The following is an 18,640-nucleotide window of genomic DNA, read 5'->3' on the forward strand; positions in this document are numbered from 1 at the left end:
TTTTTATTACAAGAAGAATTTATATGTATACTGATATGCCTAATTATGTTTTATAAAGAATGAGACAACATAAGACTTGACAACAATACATTATATTGCTGGCAGACAACACATAGGAAAGGCAGTCTATATGTAGAATCTGCCATCACCAGTTGACTCTTATACATTTCTAACTGAAGTCTACGCCTGCACTTTCTGAAGTGTATAAAGGAAAGTAAACTGTCAAATGTATTCGCATCTGTTCACTGCACGGCGACACTAGGGCATTGAGTAACGTAGCAAGTTGCAGGAAAAATATGCAAATAATTCATCGTTTTATCTTTGACCTACTTCGTCTTATCTGACTAATAATAACATTTAAGATCAGCGAATATGTATTTCGAAGCCATACAACACTTTACATCACTGCTATTTCATCAAATACGTTGTTTACAATATGCTAAACTTAAAATAGGGATGATTGAGTGAAATTGATTTACACGGGATCTTGTTTTGTTTAAAAAAAATATTGATTTTGAAGTGCATAAAGGCTAAGGAGTATTGCTCATTAAACTTTCATCTTGAATAGATCTGTTTTTGAATTGTTTGCAATTACTCACAGCTCGAATATGATTTTCAACAATACTGTAAAACAGCAAGTAGTATTTCAAAACAATTTCTTTTAAAATGTTCATGGCTATTCAAAAGAAGGTAGACACGCTTACGTCAGTAATTTGTAGCGTCTCGACAAGATGTGAATACCTTCTTTTTACGAGTTTTTTAAATTTAAAAGTCAAAGACACAGGATGCTAGTATGACTTGAGTTACATGTAGTATAAAAACTTGTTCAAATCGTTATGTGAATTGAAGACTGATTGTAACAATATCAATACCTGATCATTACATTATACCCCTTTTATTTCAGAACGACATAAGTATAGAACGTATCATTATTAATATTCTTTTTTTTTCATTTCAATCCACTGGATGTTAACCATCTCGGAGACCTTGAGGATGTTTCCTTTTATTGATATAGGGTATTCAATACAATTGTTTCTATCCACATGCACACAGATATTCTCATATCAACCTACATTACATTTTAGCGTATACCTGCTGAAATACACTTACAACCTTAAACTCATTTCCAGCCGGTGGCAAGTCAATTTTGTAAAGTCATCGGTCCAATAGTTGTTGTTAACTTTACTTGAATATTTAACTCGGTATTTCTAAAGGAAAACTTGATCTCTTTCTTAATTCGGAAAAAACAAGTGTTTGACATCACACGCTTGACGGCCCAAAATACCATTACAACCAACATCCAAGCGTGTTTTCACGACAACAAAGGACGTAAAATCATTATTGTTTTTTTCATCTTTGCATTTATTAAATATTTTATGATTTCTTATGGATAGGCCAAAAAAGCAGATTTGTTGGCTTCCTTTTTGTAAGTTAATACGAAAGAAATTCAGAAAGGGACACACATTCCTAGATAGATAGCTATCTTTTTTACGAGAGCGACAACAGTATATGTAGCTCCAAGTGTTATTTACTCAGACTCATTCCAAGAGACGATAACAGTTGCATTATTGACAAATTTAATGTAAGATGCAGAAGACATATCAGTTGGTGGTTTCGTTTCACGTAAATGTACCAGCTTTGCACTGGCTGCACATCCAGGTAAAGGGTTTTAATGTTAAAAAAATACCTACAATTACCTCCACTTAGAAATTGTGTACTCGGGCGGAGGTGAGACGATATTGATGTTCTCCTGGCAGTAAGTGGTGGATTTGCCAGTGTTGGACTGCAAGCATTCGATCAAGCACTGATGTTCCTCATATAGCCTAAAATGTTAACTCTTATTTTGGATAGGAAGTGGGGCATTTTGATATTTAAACTCAAGTTGTTTTACGATTCAGTGACGCTATTTAACCATGGCCAGCATTAAACACAGAATAAATCATTATCGTGCAATCATTTATGGATATCTTATTTTGATGAGATATAAAATAGGTTCTAAAGTGAGAAATAATATTGTCATATAAATAGAAGGAATATTACGAAAGTCTAGAAAAGTTGAATGGATTTTTTTTAGTTGCGTTATTTCGTGGATTAAAGCGTAAAAACGCCTTCCACAAGTCGTAATAAAGCCTTTTAGAAGTCGTTTTACGCGAATTAGGTCGTAATAACGCCTTTCAAAAGTCTTGATAACGAGTATAAAGTCGTAATAAAGCCTCTTAGAAGTAAAATACAAAATAAGATAAACAATTTCAGATTAAATTCATGTGATATTTAATTTCAAGTAAATATTACTTGCAAAATCGACATCATCAATACCATCACATAGTTCAGAATTTGATAAGATAATTCATTTGTAGTTGAATTCAGTAGTGTGATTTGCAACGGGTGGACAGACTGGTTGGGAAATTACTTAGGTCTATCTTAAGTAGCGGTCTGTAACACTTTTCTATTTTTTGGTCGATGTCTGTAACACTTTTGTATTCATAGAACGAGGTATGTACAATTTAACAGAATTACAGATCCGTCACATAATGCCGCTCCTTCAATCAAGGCTGGAAATTAGCACCGGTCATATAATAAGTCGTAATAACACCAAAGAAGTCGTTATGAAGACAAGCTTGTTATGAAAAACAAACAAAAAAACAGATGTCCGTGTTTTCGTTTTTGTGCTTTGATCGGTCAAAGATACAGAATGTACTTAATTAACATCATATGTGATTTTAGGTTGCAGAAAAATGAAGGCAATATCTTCCTAGTGTGTTATCAAATATGTACGAATGTTTGCATAATTGATAAAAATAGTGTTACTTTAAATAATGAAAGTAGAACTTCTGCACCTTTTTCTTTTAACTCAAGAAAGCAATTTAAGTTACCCCTACCCCCTATTTTTTAATGAAAAAAAAGCACATTTTATCACCACTTTTTGCAGATTTAACATTTGCATAACTTTTTTAAATATCTAATGAATCAAAAGAAAATGTTTTTCTCTTTCTTAAACATCCAAAACATGGGGGTCCGTCTGTATTTTTTTTGTCCCATTATTATTTGTATTATTTTTCACCTTTTTCGGGGTCAAAAATAAAAAGTGCTTCAATTATACCGAATATGTAAAAAAAAAACATACCAATTATGTATGATTTTCCACATTGTTGCATATTATTTCCATCATATTGAACATTATGAAGTTGTACAGCAAAAATGAACTTGCTAAAATTAAAAATGGCGACACAATGACAATTTAAGGGATTAATCTAGTGTCAACAAAGGTGTTTGCCACGTGTAAAGCGTAAACAATACACTTTTTCAAAATGTCCGTCGAATTGTTCTTTTCTTAATTCTTGTGAAAACAACTTCCTCAAACAACAGGCATCTAATTTTCAGACACATTTGTTAGATGCCTGTTTGCTATTATAATTGTTCATACATTTTTAAATATAACAAAAATCTGTTACAAAAAATAGAAACGTGATTTGAACGTGAATTAAACGTGATTTAAGCCTCAGAAGAGTACATCCTTAACCAGCAAGAAATACTTAATTAATTAGCAATTCTGCATGAAACTATAATCATCAACATTGAGACGCATGAACTTGTACCGTAACAAAGGGTATTCGGATATCACCGAAGTGGCTTTGTTTGTACAGAATGAACTTGTACCGTAACAAAAGGTATTCAGATATCATCGAGGTGGCTTTGTTTGTACAGAATGAACTTGTACCGTAATAAAGGGTATTCAGATATCACCGAAGTGGCTTTGTTTGTACAGAATGAACTTGTACCGTAATAAAAGGTATTCAGATATCATCGAGGTGGCTTTGTTTGTACAGAAGAAACTTGTACCGTAACAAAGTGTATTCAGATATCATCGAGGTGGCTTTGTTTGTACAGAAGGAACTTGTACCGTAACAAAGGGTATTCAGATATCACCGAGGTGGCTTTGTTTGTACAGAATAACCTCGTACAGTAACAAAGGGTACTTAGATATCATCGAGGTGGGTTTGTTTGTACAGAAGGAACTTGTACCGTAACAAAGGATATTCAGATATCATCGAGGTGGCTTTGTTTGTACAGAAGGAACTTGTACCGTAACAAAGGGTATTCAGATATCATCGAGGTGGCTTTGTTTGTACAGAATGAACTCGTACCGTAACAAAGGGTATTCAGATATTATCGAGTTGGCTTTATTTGTACAGAAGGAACTTGTACCGTAACAAATGGTATTCGGATATCATCGAGATGGCTTTGTTTGTACAGAAGGACCTTGTACCGTAACAAATGGTATTCAGATATCACCGAGGTGGCTTTGTTTGTACAGAATGAACTCGTACCGTAACAAAGGGTATTCAGATATCATCGAGGTGGCTTTGTTTGTACAGAAGGAACTTGTACCGTAACAAAGGGTATTCGGATATCACCGAGGTGGCTTTGTTTGTACAGAAGGAACTTGTACCCTAACAAAAGGAATTCAGAAATCATCGAGATGGCTTTGTTTGTACATAAGGAACTTGATCCATCAGATAAATTACAAGGATACCGGTGGATGTACTTAAAAGGCGTTCAGTCAGGACTTAATATGCCGAGGAACACCGGTATATTTATACCTTCAAAAAAGTCTAATCCTGTTTATAATGGCAACACAGTTGTGCTTTTTTGAAAATATCATGAACTCATATTGCCTTGCCACGACGAAAAATCAAAAGGCCGTAAAAGCCAGAAATACATCTTGAAAATAGATGCCTTGTATACGTGTATGACTGTAAATTGTAAATGTCAATCTGTCATCATACTTTAAAACACGGATATGATGAGTTATAATAGCATCAGAGTCCAATGCATAGTTTTCTCCAAAAATGTTATTTCATAAATTTTCACTTTTCTAATCCAGTAACACAAAAATCCATTATCCTGACAAATAATACGTGAATTTATTTTATTTTTCAGATAGAAAAATCTTATCACTTCAACGATTTCATTCCTGAATGGGATTTTTATCAAAAGTCATACTCAAGTCAAATATGATGATTTATGATAAAATGTTCAGTATCAGTTATTAAGGATAAAGCCTTCTTGTGTCTGTTACCTGAACCGTGAAGGAAAGGCTTGGATGAAAAATCAGTACCAAATTTTGCCTTTTAACACCTTTTAAGCCCCAGAAACGAAACGTTGATGTTGACATATTTATTTTGTTACATACATAGTTAAATTCACTATGAGAGATTGAGGTTGCAAAATAAGGTAATACGAGGATATGCATTCTTAGTCACTGTTGTGCACTGGACGGGATTCATATACTTTGCAGTGCTTTGATTTTTTCACGTGTATTGCCTTATTTATGACATGTGTTTTATCAGTTTCCGCTCGCTTACACTCCTATTCATTCTTAACTACATTGAGATTGTTACAATAACACGTACATCAAATATCCATGTATGTGTTAACGACTAACCATACAATGCATTTAATTTGCCATGTAATTGTATTTAATTATCGCCATTGATGTTATTCTTTTTTGTATCTTCTCTGACTCTGTGTCTATGCTAGTCATATCACACACAGCAATAGCCTACTAGTGCAAGGCCTCGATCCTTTCTCATCCATCTGTGCATGTTACCTGGGGTATGAGGCTGTAGCTTGACATTACCAAGTGTGAAGCCGTCTATTTTGGATAGTAATCGATGACAGGTAAGAGTCTATACACTTTATATATTTCCTCATTATCCTTTATGTTCTGTGTTGATGATGAAGGCGATGTAAGTATAAATATATCATCTTGGGTGTTTTCATATCTTTTGTTCATCTTTAAGAGAAGTCCCGAAATAGGGAAATATGACAGGGGTAACTCTGGCGTGCGAGGAAAATAGGAAGCATTGTTCTCCGTCATAGAATGATCATAATTCAATCAATCACGCTATTGTATGGTATAGATATAAAATATCATTTTCTGAGATTGATAACTACCACTAATAAGAAACTAGATCATAAGTCTCCATATCTTTACTAAATCTCACTTTTATTTCTCTTCTTAATAGCACTTCGGCGATATGGCGTGCTATTTTGCAACAGTTTCCTGGTTTTTGGAGTATATTATTTCTTGCAAATTCCGATCTGTCTACAAAACGAGATCATGAATAGCTATGTAAGTATCCTTATTAGCACGACGAAGATATATATAGGTCACAAAACTCCATTCACCGATTGAGTCTACTACAACACGACACAAACTCTATGGGTGACGGTCACATGTCCATTACACCACACACTGCTCTGTGTGCACGACGATATTATGTCTACATCAAAACACATTAATGGTGTAACGATATGGTTTCTAGAACACAATACCCCACTTTCACTAAGGATAGTGACTAACATGGTACTGTTTAGTAGTACATTAACTAACACAACACCCCGTGAATGACATCGATGTCTACAATTGAGTGACGGTAATATTATTGGCATACACAAATACACCATTATAGTTTAGGTAAGCGACGATCAGGTGTCTAGAACACAGCACTAAACAACCTAGTGAAAACCTAACTTATATCATACCACGATACACAACTCAGTGAAAACCTAACTTATATCATACCACGATTCACACCTTAGTGAGGACCAACTGATATCATACCACCATACACCACTTAGTGAGGACCAACTGATATCATACCACGATACACACTTAGTGAGGACCAACTGATATCATACCACGATACACCACTCAGTGAGAACCAACCGATATCATGCAAGGATACACCACTTAGTGAGGACCAACTGATATCATACCACGATACACACTTAGTGAGGACCAACTGATATCATACCACGATACACCATTTAGTGAGGACCAACTGATATCATACCACGATACACACAACTTAATGAGGACCAACTGATATCATACCACGATACACCACTTAGTGAGGACCAAATGATATCATACCACGATACACCACTTAGTGAGGACCGACTGATATGATATCACGATACACACCACTTAATGAGGACCAACTGATATTATACCTCGATACACCACTTAGTGAGGACCAACTGATATCATACCATGATACACACCACTTAATAAGGACCAAATGATATTATACCACGATACACACTTAGTGAGGACCAACTGATATCATACCACGATACACACCACTTAATGAGGACCAACTGATATCATAACACGATACATCACTTAGTGAGGACCGACTGATATCATAGATTGTACCATGATACACCAGTTAGTGAGGACCAAACTTATACCTTACAATGATACACCACTAAGTGAAGACCAAACTTAACTCATACCATTATACACCAATTAGAGAGGACCAACTTGCATACCATGACACACAACTAATAGATGACCAAACTTATAGTTGTGGGATCGCACAACGTTACACGATGTGCGGTGTGCGCACGATGTGTGCACGGTGTGTGAACGGTGTGTGCACGATGGGCGAACGATAAAAAGCTGAACGATCATTGCTTGCGCACATATGTGCGCACGATGGACGGACGTTGTGCGATAACAATCGTGGTTGGTGTAAATTGAGGAATGCCTTAACAATTTATACGGTTTCGTGTTTAAACATATAAACTTGATGTTTACGTATGTTTCTATATTCTAGCAACATCTATAAACTTATCTTTCTGTCTATACATTCTTATATTTAGAAATTGTGTTTTCTGTGTTTTTAAACAAACTTAATCGACACATGTAAAATTACAACACAATCCCGTATACAGGTAAACATAACCACTTTGTACATGTACCTGGACCGTAGTTTTCTCCCCGCCTGGGGCACTTACGTAACTCGTCGGGTAAGGCCGGGGGTGTGAAAATCCAGGTGAAGGGGAGCTATAGGCAAACGAATGCAAATAACAAATACTATTCATTACGGTCAAACGGTATCGCATATCAGCTCTGTGTGTCAGGCACTGGTCAGGTAAAACTCCGGACACTCATAAAATTGTTATTTACCTGTTCTGTTACCTTGGAGCCAAACCCATTCTTGACAGCCTAACGGTCGCTGTAATACTGTGTAACACGCATTGTGAAATTGTATAATCTTGATTATTGTGATGAGAAATTACAGATATATACACAGTGTACATTATCGCATACAAGCCTTCCGTATTTTTGTCATTCCGTAATTTTGATCTACAAATGATACCAAATCGCACAGTTGTGCGGAGAGAAGCGCACAACGGGGCGAACGATTACTAAATCGCACAGTTGTGCGCACCATGTGTGGACGATGTGCGGACGGTGTGTGAACGATGTATGCACGGTGTGCGCACGCTATTTTTGGTGCGTTGTGCGGTCCCACAACTGTATATCTTACCACGATACACCATTTAGTGAAGACCAAACATATACCATACCATGATACACCACTAAGTGATGATCAAACTTAACTCATACCATGATACAACAATAAGTGAGGACCAACTGATATCATACAATGAAAAACAACTAATATATGACCAAACTTATATCATACCATGATGCACCACTTAGTAAGGACCACTCTTGTATCATACCACGATACACCATTTAGTGAGGACCAACTGATATCATACCACGATACACACTTAGTGAGGACCAACTGATATCATACCACGATACACACTTAGTAAGGACCAACTGATATCATACCACGATACACCACTTAGTGAGGACCAACTGATATGATACGACGATACAACACTTAGTGAGGACCAACTGATATGATACCACGATACACACTTAGTGAGGACAAACTGATATTATACCACGATACACAGCTTAATGAGAACCAACTGATATGATACCACGATACACACTTAGTGAGGACCAACTGTTATGATACCACGATACACCACTTAGTGAGGACTGACTGATATCATACCACGATACATCACTTAGTGAGGACCAACTGATATCATACTACGATACACCTCTTATAGAGGTCATCATTAATATTTAACCCACGACACATCACTTCCTGAGTTATTATGTGAAGTACACAGATTTGAATACAATGACTACAAAGTGGTTAAACTCTGTAAGGATTTCTCACCCTCTGTTATACACATGTTTTTCTTGTCGTATTTTCGTGTCGTCATTTCCGTATTGCGTATCGGGAATTCCATTACCGCAGTGTAAATTATAGTAACACCGGGTAAACAATAGTACACGTGCGTGACGCTGATATGTGAACACATGATATCGAGACTTAACTTCGAAATATGTAATCACACGTACTTCAGAAATAAAGCTTATGATACAAAGACATTAATTAACTCAAGGGAAGACACTGAATTAGTGAGGACCAACTGATATCATACAATGAAAAGCAACTAATATATGACCAAACTTATATCATACCATGATGCACCACTTAGTAAGGACCAAACTTGTATCCTACCACGATACACCATTTAGTGAGGACCAACTGTTATCATACCACGATAGACAACTTAGTGAGGACCAACTGATATTATATCACGATACACCACTTAGTGAGGACCAACTGAAATTATACCACGATACACAACTTAGTGAGGACCAACTGATATGATACCACGATACACACTTAGTGAGGACCAACTAATATGATACCACGATACACCACTTAGTGAGGACCAACTGATATTATATCACGATACACAGCTTAATGAGGACCAACTGATATGATACCACGATACAGCACTTAGTGAGGACCAACTGATATGATACCACGATACAGCACTTCGTGAGGACTGGCTGATATCATACCACGATACATCACTTATTGAGGACCAACTGATATCATACTACGATACACCTCTTAAAAAGGTCATCATTAATATTTTACCCACGACACAACACTCCCTGAGTTATTATGTGAAGTACACAGATTTGAATACAATGATTACAAACTGGTTAATCTGTTTAAGGATTTCTCACCCTTCGTTATACACATGTTTTTCTTGTCGTATTTTCGTGTCGTCATTTACGTATTGCGTATCGGGAATTCCATTCCCGCAGTGTAAATTATAGTAACACCGGGTAAACAATAGTACACGTGCGTGACGCTGTGAACACATGATATCGAGACTTAACTTCGAAATATGTAATCACACGTACTTCAGAAATAAAGCTTATGATACAAAGACATTAATTAACTCACGGGAAGACACTGAATTAGTGAGGACCAACTGATATCATACAATGAAAAACAACTAATATATGACCAAACTTATATCATACCATGATGCACCACTTAGTAAGGACCAAACTTGTATCATACCACGATACATCATTTAGTGAGGACCAACTGATATCATACCACGATACACACTTAGTGAGGACCAACTGATATGATACCACGATATAACACTGAGTGAGGACCAACTGATATGATACCACGATACACCACTTAGTGAGGACCAACTGATATTATACCACGATACACAACTTAGTGAGGACAAACTGATATGATACCACGATACACACTTAGTGAGGACCAACTGATATGATACCACGATACAGCACTTAGTGAAGACCGACTGATATCATACCACGATACATCACTTAGTGAGGACCAACTGATATCATACCATGACACATCACTAGCAGATACCCAAACATTCATCATACCATGATACACCACTTAGTGAGGACCAACTGATATCATACTAGGATACACCACTTATTGAGGTCATCATTAATATTTTACCCACGACACAACACTCCCTGAGTTATTATGTGAAGTACACAGATTTGAATACAATGATTACAAACTGGTTAATCTGTTTAAGGATTTCTCACCCTTCGTTATACACATGTTTTTCTTGTCGTATTTTCGTGTCGTCATTTACGTATTGCGTATCGGGAATTCCATTCCCGCAGTGTAAATTATAGTAACACCGGGTAAACAATAGTACACGTGCGTGACGCTGATATGTGAACACATGATATCGAGACTTAACTTCGAAATATGTAATCACACGTACTTCAGAAATAAAGCTTATGATACAAAGACATTAATTAACTCAAGGGAAGACACTGAATTAGTGAGGACCAACTGATATCATACAATGAAAAACAACTAATATATGACCAAACTTATATCATACCATGATGCACCACTTAGTAAGGACCAAACTTGTATCATACCACGATACACCATTTAGTGAGGACCAACTGTTATCATACCACGATAGACAACTTAGTGAGGACCAACTGATATTATATCACGATACACCACTTAGTGAGGACCAACTGAAATTATACCACGATACACAACTTAGTGAGGACCAACTGATATGATACCACGATACACACTTAGTGAGGACCAACTAATATGATACCACGATACACCACTTAGTGAGGACCAACTGATATTATATCACGATACACAGCTTAATGAGGACCAACTGATATGATACCACGATACAGCACTTAGTGAGGACCAACTGATATGATACCACGATACAGCACTTCGTGAGGACTGGCTGATATCATACCACGATACATCACTTATTGAGGACCAACTGATATCATACTACGATACACCTCTTAAAAAGGTCATCATTAATATTTTACCCACGACACAACACTCCCTGAGTTATTATGTGAAGTACACAGATTTGAATACAATGATTACAAACTGGTTAATCTGTTTAAGGATTTCTCACCCTTCGTTATACACATGTTTTTCTTGTCGTATTTTCGTGTCGTCATTTACGTATTGCGTATCGGGAATTCCATTCCCGCAGTGTAAATTATAGTAACACCGGGTAAACAATAGTACACGTGCGTGACGCTGATATGTGAACACATGATATCGAGACTTAACTTCGAAATATGTAATCACACGTACTTCAGAAATAAAGCTTATGATACAAAGACATTAATTAACTCAAGGGAAGACACTGAATTAGTGAGGACCAACTGATATCATACAATGAAAAACAACTAATATATGACCAAACTTATATCATACCATGATGCACCACTTAGTAAGGACCAAACTTGTATCATACCACGATACACCATTTAGTGAGGACCAACTGTTATCATACCACGATAGACAACTTAGTGAGGACCAACTGATATTATATCACGATACACCACTTAGTGAGGACCAACTGAAATTATACCACGATACACAACTTAGTGAGGACCAACTGATATGATACCACGATACACACTTAGTGAGGACCAACTAATATGATACCACGATACACCACTTAGTGAGGACCAACTGATATTATATCACGATACACAGCTTAATGAGGACCAACTGATATGATACCACGATACAGCACTTAGTGAGGACCAACTGATATGATACCACGATACAGCACTTCGTGAGGACTGGCTGATATCATACCACGATACATCACTTATTGAGGACCAACTGATATCATACTACGATACACCTCTTAAAAAGGTCATCATTAATATTTTACCCACGACACAACACTCCCTGAGTTATTATGTGAAGTACACAGATTTGAATACAATGATTACAAACTGGTTAATCTGTTTAAGGATTTCTCACCCTTCGTTATACACATGTTTTTCTTGTCGTATTTTCGTGTCGTCATTTACGTATTGCGTATCGGGAATTCCATTCCCGCAGTGTAAATTATAGTAACACCGGGTAAACAATAGTACACGTGCGTGACGCTGATATGTGAACACCTGATATCGAGACTTAACTTCGAAATATGTAATCACATGTACTTCAGAAATAAAGCTTATGATACAAAGACATTAATTAACTCACGGGAAGACACTGAAATAAGATCCGACGACTTCAAGAAGGTCACCATGCGTAAGCGGGCAAAGTAAATATGATTGAGAGTAATTTTGTTCCATAAAGGAACAGTAAATTGACAATTTAATATACAAAATGTAGTAACTTAATTGAATTCCGTCGATTTTGGTATAGTAAAGAAAATAACTGTCATTGTATAAATTCTATCCCTTTGCAAAAAGTTCCGATTTTTTTCAAGGTAGACAACTCTCATCAGGATCAAAATTAATGTAAAATGTAAAATAAATTAATTATAAAGACTTTGTCATATTTGGTTCTATGTTTCACTCTTTTTGTATGAAACTATGTGTTCTGTTTGCTGTTAGCATATATATAATAACTATTATCCATACAATTTCAATAAAAAAAACACTTTATGTAATATGTTGTAGATATTTTATGATACATAAGATATATGTAGGGTTGATTAGCAATGCTTCTTTTTATTATTTTATTGTTGTAATAGTTTTGAACAATGCCACACTCAAAATATATGAAAGTTTAAAGTTGACAAAATTTAATTTTCGATTTTTACAAAAAATAATCCCCAGTTTATCGGAATGCTTAGATATTCATAAAGTCATCTCTACATAGTGACATAACCATTATGTGAAACTTTCATTGAATTATGCTGGTTAATTGCGAAAGGGTGGAGCCTCCTTAATGTTCATGTTATTGACATCGCACGTTTGACGCGTTTACATTTGATTCCGTAGTAGGAAAATTTGCATGATCTTAATGGTTCCTACCGCGACATTTTTGTCCCCTAGAGGGCGCGGGTGTACTAGGGGGTATCGCTCTTTTGAAGAGGAGGCGCGATCTGGTGTATACGGCCTAATTTCACGTACCTGTAGTCGCTGATGGATGGTGAACTTACAGGTGAAATACTGCTGTGTATCACGGTCCGTGTACCACAATGTTCTGGAAGTGGAGGACAAAACTTTCTCCGAGAGCCAGGTCTACAACGTACGGGTGCCTCCGTACGACAAAGAAGAACTGAAGTGGAGGGTCGCCATAAAGAGATGCTATCGGGCAAACCGTCACCGGCTGTTGTTGTGTATAACGCACACTTCGTTCAAACTGATTATAAAAGCATGATTAGGTATGAAATAGGAAACTTTTTGCTTCTCCTCTTTCATTACTCCCTATCTGAATGATTTGTTGATTTATTTATTTCCTTTCCATGGCTTCAATACTCGCCACAAACAGTCTAGGAGTTATGTAAACATACAGTATTATGTCAAATAAAAACTGCAGTACTAGCCCGAGTTTCCTCTGGCCCTTACACCAGACTTGGACATTTTGACATATTGGTGTCTGACATTTTTACATGTTGATGTTTGGTACCAGACATCAATATATGTCAAAATATCTAAGTCTGGTGTCAGGGCCAGCGAAAACTCGTGCTAGTATTGCAGTGCCTACCCTAGATATTGTGCTTACCCTAAAGTTGATATTGGCATTCATTTTTTGCACTGTTAAAAGTTAGAAATCCTGCTCTATAGAAACATAGTTTCAATATTTTGCCAACATTAAAAAAAATGCTTACCTATCTACCATATTTATTCCGAGGATGATAGGGGGAAATACTACTCGAACAGTGTTAGAGGTTTACACGCCGAGATACTTATTATGACAGGCGTCGCATAACAGTCGGCAAAATCGGGAAGAAAAAATTATTAGAAGGGGATCAGTGGTCATGTTGTAGTGTTATAGTTTAGAATTGATGATGCTGGTTTACTTATTGTCATAACCATTATGCAGATTTACATTTCATTTTATAAATAACAAAAACAATATCTGATTTATAACAAAAAATTAATAAAAGTTTTGAACACATAAGCTATGGCAATGAATATGAACATCATAATAAAAATAATTATGTCTAATTGGCATAGAAACATAGGAATGACTTTGTAAGGGGCAGGACACTTGATAAGGTCATTTATTATTTTTGCATATGACAACTCGGGCAGCCACACTTCAAAGCGACAAGCATCATGCAGCTTCTTTTCAAATTAGCGAATAGCAATTGTGTTGCTTTTAAAATAACAATTACTGAATAATAGAAAAATCAAATTACCCAGAAAAATCGCTCAACTTGTTCACAGTGTACTTATGGAAGCTGAGCACGTTTTGCTGTACAATTAGAGGGAGTATGAGCCAGAGTTACCAGGGCTTTCAGTTGACGCTAGACTGATATTTTAGAGCATGTTTTGACTCCCTAAAATAAAAGTTTACTCCTTGGTTTTAAAGACAGGTTTATTTGACCTATGTTTTGACACTCAAAAATTCAAGAAGAATTCTATTTTACTTTTGAAATTATTAAATGCCAAGATTCAGCTAAAAGCCCTGAACACTTTTTATCATTTAAGGATGTAGCACTTCCAAAAACTGGAACTATCCATATATAGGAAACTTATTTGTTTGGTATGTGTATATATCTTTGATAAATCATGAAACCATTTTTGTGCTCAAACCAACATTCTTATTTCAAGAATAAGCTCTTCTGATTTTAAGCGGTTTTTGGTTTGAAGTGATTAGTCTCTCTACAATTCTTCATAATCAGTGGGAAATTGTGATTTACACAGAAATAATTAATTGGGCTTGAGTACAAAATCTGAGTTTGAGCAAAACCTGGAGAATGGTTTCATAAATATGTGCTCATGATTTCAACTCCAGACTCCAGATCAGTATACTAAACCTACTGAGCTACCTGATCGTCACTACTGTTATACATATCTAAATACAGTAGAATTCTGTAGTGTTTTGTCTGCCGCAGCAGGACATGGATCTTTAATTATTTTTGTTTTATGAATTATTTGTTACATTTGTTCGTGTTGCTTTGTGGTTTTTCTTTTCTTTTCAGAGACATTGACAAAATGACACCTACGTAGAAGAATTGGAAGGAGGTAGGTTAAATTTTCAGTTTCAAACATGTATAAAACTACAGTAAAACTGTTAGATATACATGAATTTATGATAAAGAGCACTATTGTTTGATACACTTATATATAACCAAATAGTTACTACTAGGGATATATATATATATACCAATATTAAACAAATTTGAAACTGTCAAAATTCAAAATGGCTGTCAGTGTCTGGTGGCCATCTTTTTTCCCCCTTGATCAGTCTTACAACCAATTTGACAAAGATCTGTACAGTACTTTTTTGGAAATAGTGTTAACAAGACTTTGTTTTCTAACTTTGATTAATGGTATACTATGTATAACTGATACTATAATATTTCAGAGAAACGAGGACGCCTTAAGGATGTAGTTGTGCCTTCAATATTCACTTTCATGGCCGCACCAATACCAGCCAGCCCAAGGGATGAGAGACAACTAAAGTCTCCCCCCCCCCCCTACACACACACAGCCCCAGAAGGTGGAACCATTTGGTGACAACTGTGTTGGTGATGTGGAGCAGGAAGTGGAGCTGCCACCAGGCAATATTGATGAAACTGCAAACTGAAGAAATTGTTGAGGATAGTTCAATTGCATCAAGATTATTTTTTTTTTTTCTCACTTCTTAATTTCAGAGCTCCCTTAGTGGACAAAAATGCCTTGTCAATATACTGGACATATTGTTTCATTAGTATAAACTACATGTACTACACTATACATAAATAAGCCCACCTTCTGTTATCCACTCATCTTTCATTCTATAATGATTGCTTGGAATTTAATTTGTGTCTCCAAGTCGAGAAAACTTTTAGCAATCTGTAAAATACATAAAAAATGTACTTTTATGTTTGGTGACTGCAAACTACATTGATTTGGGCTTATTGGAAGTTAAATTTAGATACACGTACATGTATATATTACATGAATATATATCTTGAAGTTGTCAACCATTAAGATATTTCTTATACCATCTTTGCCATAATTAATGCTCCTCACTCAATAAGTACCCCTCCTCCTTTTTCAGGAGGTATTTACGCCTGGTGATCATGGATTTGATGCTCACAAATAAGTCTTAAAAAACAAGGGACTTGAATGCTGTCTTGTCACAGTTTTCCTAATGATCATGATTATATATATAGTATAAGTAACCTTTTTTCTGCTTAAGCTCTTGTCTTATTACCCTAATAAGAACCCCATTTCAACAATTTTTAGTGCCCTTTGTGCTAATTATAGCAAATATGATAATATTGACAATAAAAATCTATAGAAAGTAACAAGGATATTGACCTTGACCTTTTTACATATGAGAAGCAATGTAAGTCATGAAATGTTTCACATAATATAGGTTTAGTGTGGGTAACGGACTGAATTCACAGTACTCGGTGTCAAATTCTATTTTTTAAACAAGCATGTATACAAAAGTACATGTATATACATGTACAACAAAGTACATCATATATAAGAAACAGAAACATCTTGCTGGTTGTGATCAATGATGTGCAACCTACAAATGGACATCTTATTTCAAGTGTAGCCTTTTCATTGTTGATTCCATCAGGTGAAGCCCCCCGATATGGATACTATGGGTGTACATACAGTCCAGCCCTCTTCACATGTAATATCATTGTTTGTTCACATTTGGTAAAAGCTTTCTTTTCATAATTTTGTCCATGCTGATTGGCTTTTGTGTTAAGAGTCCAAGATGAAACAAGACTCTCACAAAGTTCCCCCATGTTTCGATGACAGGTAGCATGTGTGACCCAAACCTAGATGCAGTAATCCTCCACTGTCTCTCCTCCACCCCTTTTTTTTACTTTTCACTTGGAATTTGGTTTGGGTCTCCAACTCCCGAGCACCTTCTTCAGTAATCTGTAAAAGTATTGATATGAATGATTTTTACCAAAAAAAGTCTGAAGTTGAATTGCAGTAAATCTGGGTCATTTTGAAACAATGAATAATTATAAAAGATTGGTAGAAATTAAGGGCTCAAACTGTCTGCTTGCCAACCTATGACTGCATTTAAGCTTAGTACTTTCAACTTTATTCCACATTACAATTTTATTCCACATTACAAAGATCAGCTGTGCATTGTGAGACCATGTGATTGGTCATGGTGTGATGATCATGACATTACTACCAACTGTTGGCTGACTTGTGTTGGTTGTTCTATTCATTAAAATTTTATATATGAAATTTTAATATCTATGAATTGTAAAAAATAATTGAAAATAGAAATACAGTGTACAAAGAATTGAGTTAGCTGCATTACAGGACTTATGACTCATTAGAATGCTGTGTACTGTTTTTATGAAATAAAATTCACTTGCAACATGACCAATGACACTCAATTGTATTTAAATCTTTCGATTATAAATACCTGCCAATCTGTACAAGAAGTACTCTTCTATCTGCAGCCAAGTCAATTTGGGAAGGATAATCTTGTGATCTGGTATCAATCGCTGAAATCCAACAACTGGCCAAACACACAAATGGCATCGGGCAGGTAAACAGCAGATTATCTGAAGTTGCTATTTCTTTCATAGGCCTTTAATCTAAAAATAATAAAAACAAAAATATGCGGTCTATAATTAGTGAGTTAAAAAACAAAAATCAGTCTGTAATACTACTTTTACACTACATGTATTTAATTTCATTCCTTAATTTCTGTTATATGAAACAAAACAAAATAATCTAATAAATGTGATTTCTACAGAGACAGTCCAAATAGATATATTCTGTAATTTGTTCTCGGAGCCCCTGTGTTCCTATACATCTTTTTGTATACTGATATCTTTTGATGAGAACATTATAGTTCACCTACACACTTCTCATGCATACTGCTATTCAGAGGGACGATTCTACCCCTGAATGGTTTTCTTAATCATAAGGTGTTGCACATTCCTGTGATCAAATAGATCCTGGCTGTGTTCCAACAAATAC

General features: G+C 35.8%; 1 protein-coding gene across 1 annotated transcript in view; it reads left to right on the forward strand.

Moving 5' to 3' along the window:
- Positions 1–5,156: 5,156 nt before the first annotated feature.
- LOC110449572 (major facilitator superfamily domain-containing protein 1-like) overlaps positions 5,157–18,640 on the forward strand; it is a 25,023-nt gene continuing 11,539 nt past the window's right edge. The window contains exons 1-3 of the mRNA XM_021496522.1: positions 5,157–5,235; positions 5,542–5,682; positions 6,030–6,136. Of these exons, the coding sequence (XP_021352197.1) occupies positions 5,676–5,682; positions 6,030–6,136 (114 nt within the window). The 5' untranslated portion in view covers positions 5,157–5,235; positions 5,542–5,675. The remainder of the gene's footprint in view (positions 5,236–5,541; positions 5,683–6,029; positions 6,137–18,640) is intronic.

The sequence above is a fragment of the Mizuhopecten yessoensis genome, unplaced genomic scaffold (assembly GCF_002113885.1).
Source record: "Mizuhopecten yessoensis strain PY_sf001 unplaced genomic scaffold, ASM211388v2 scaffold4647, whole genome shotgun sequence".
NCBI lineage: Eukaryota > Metazoa > Mollusca > Bivalvia > Pectinida > Pectinidae > Mizuhopecten > Mizuhopecten yessoensis.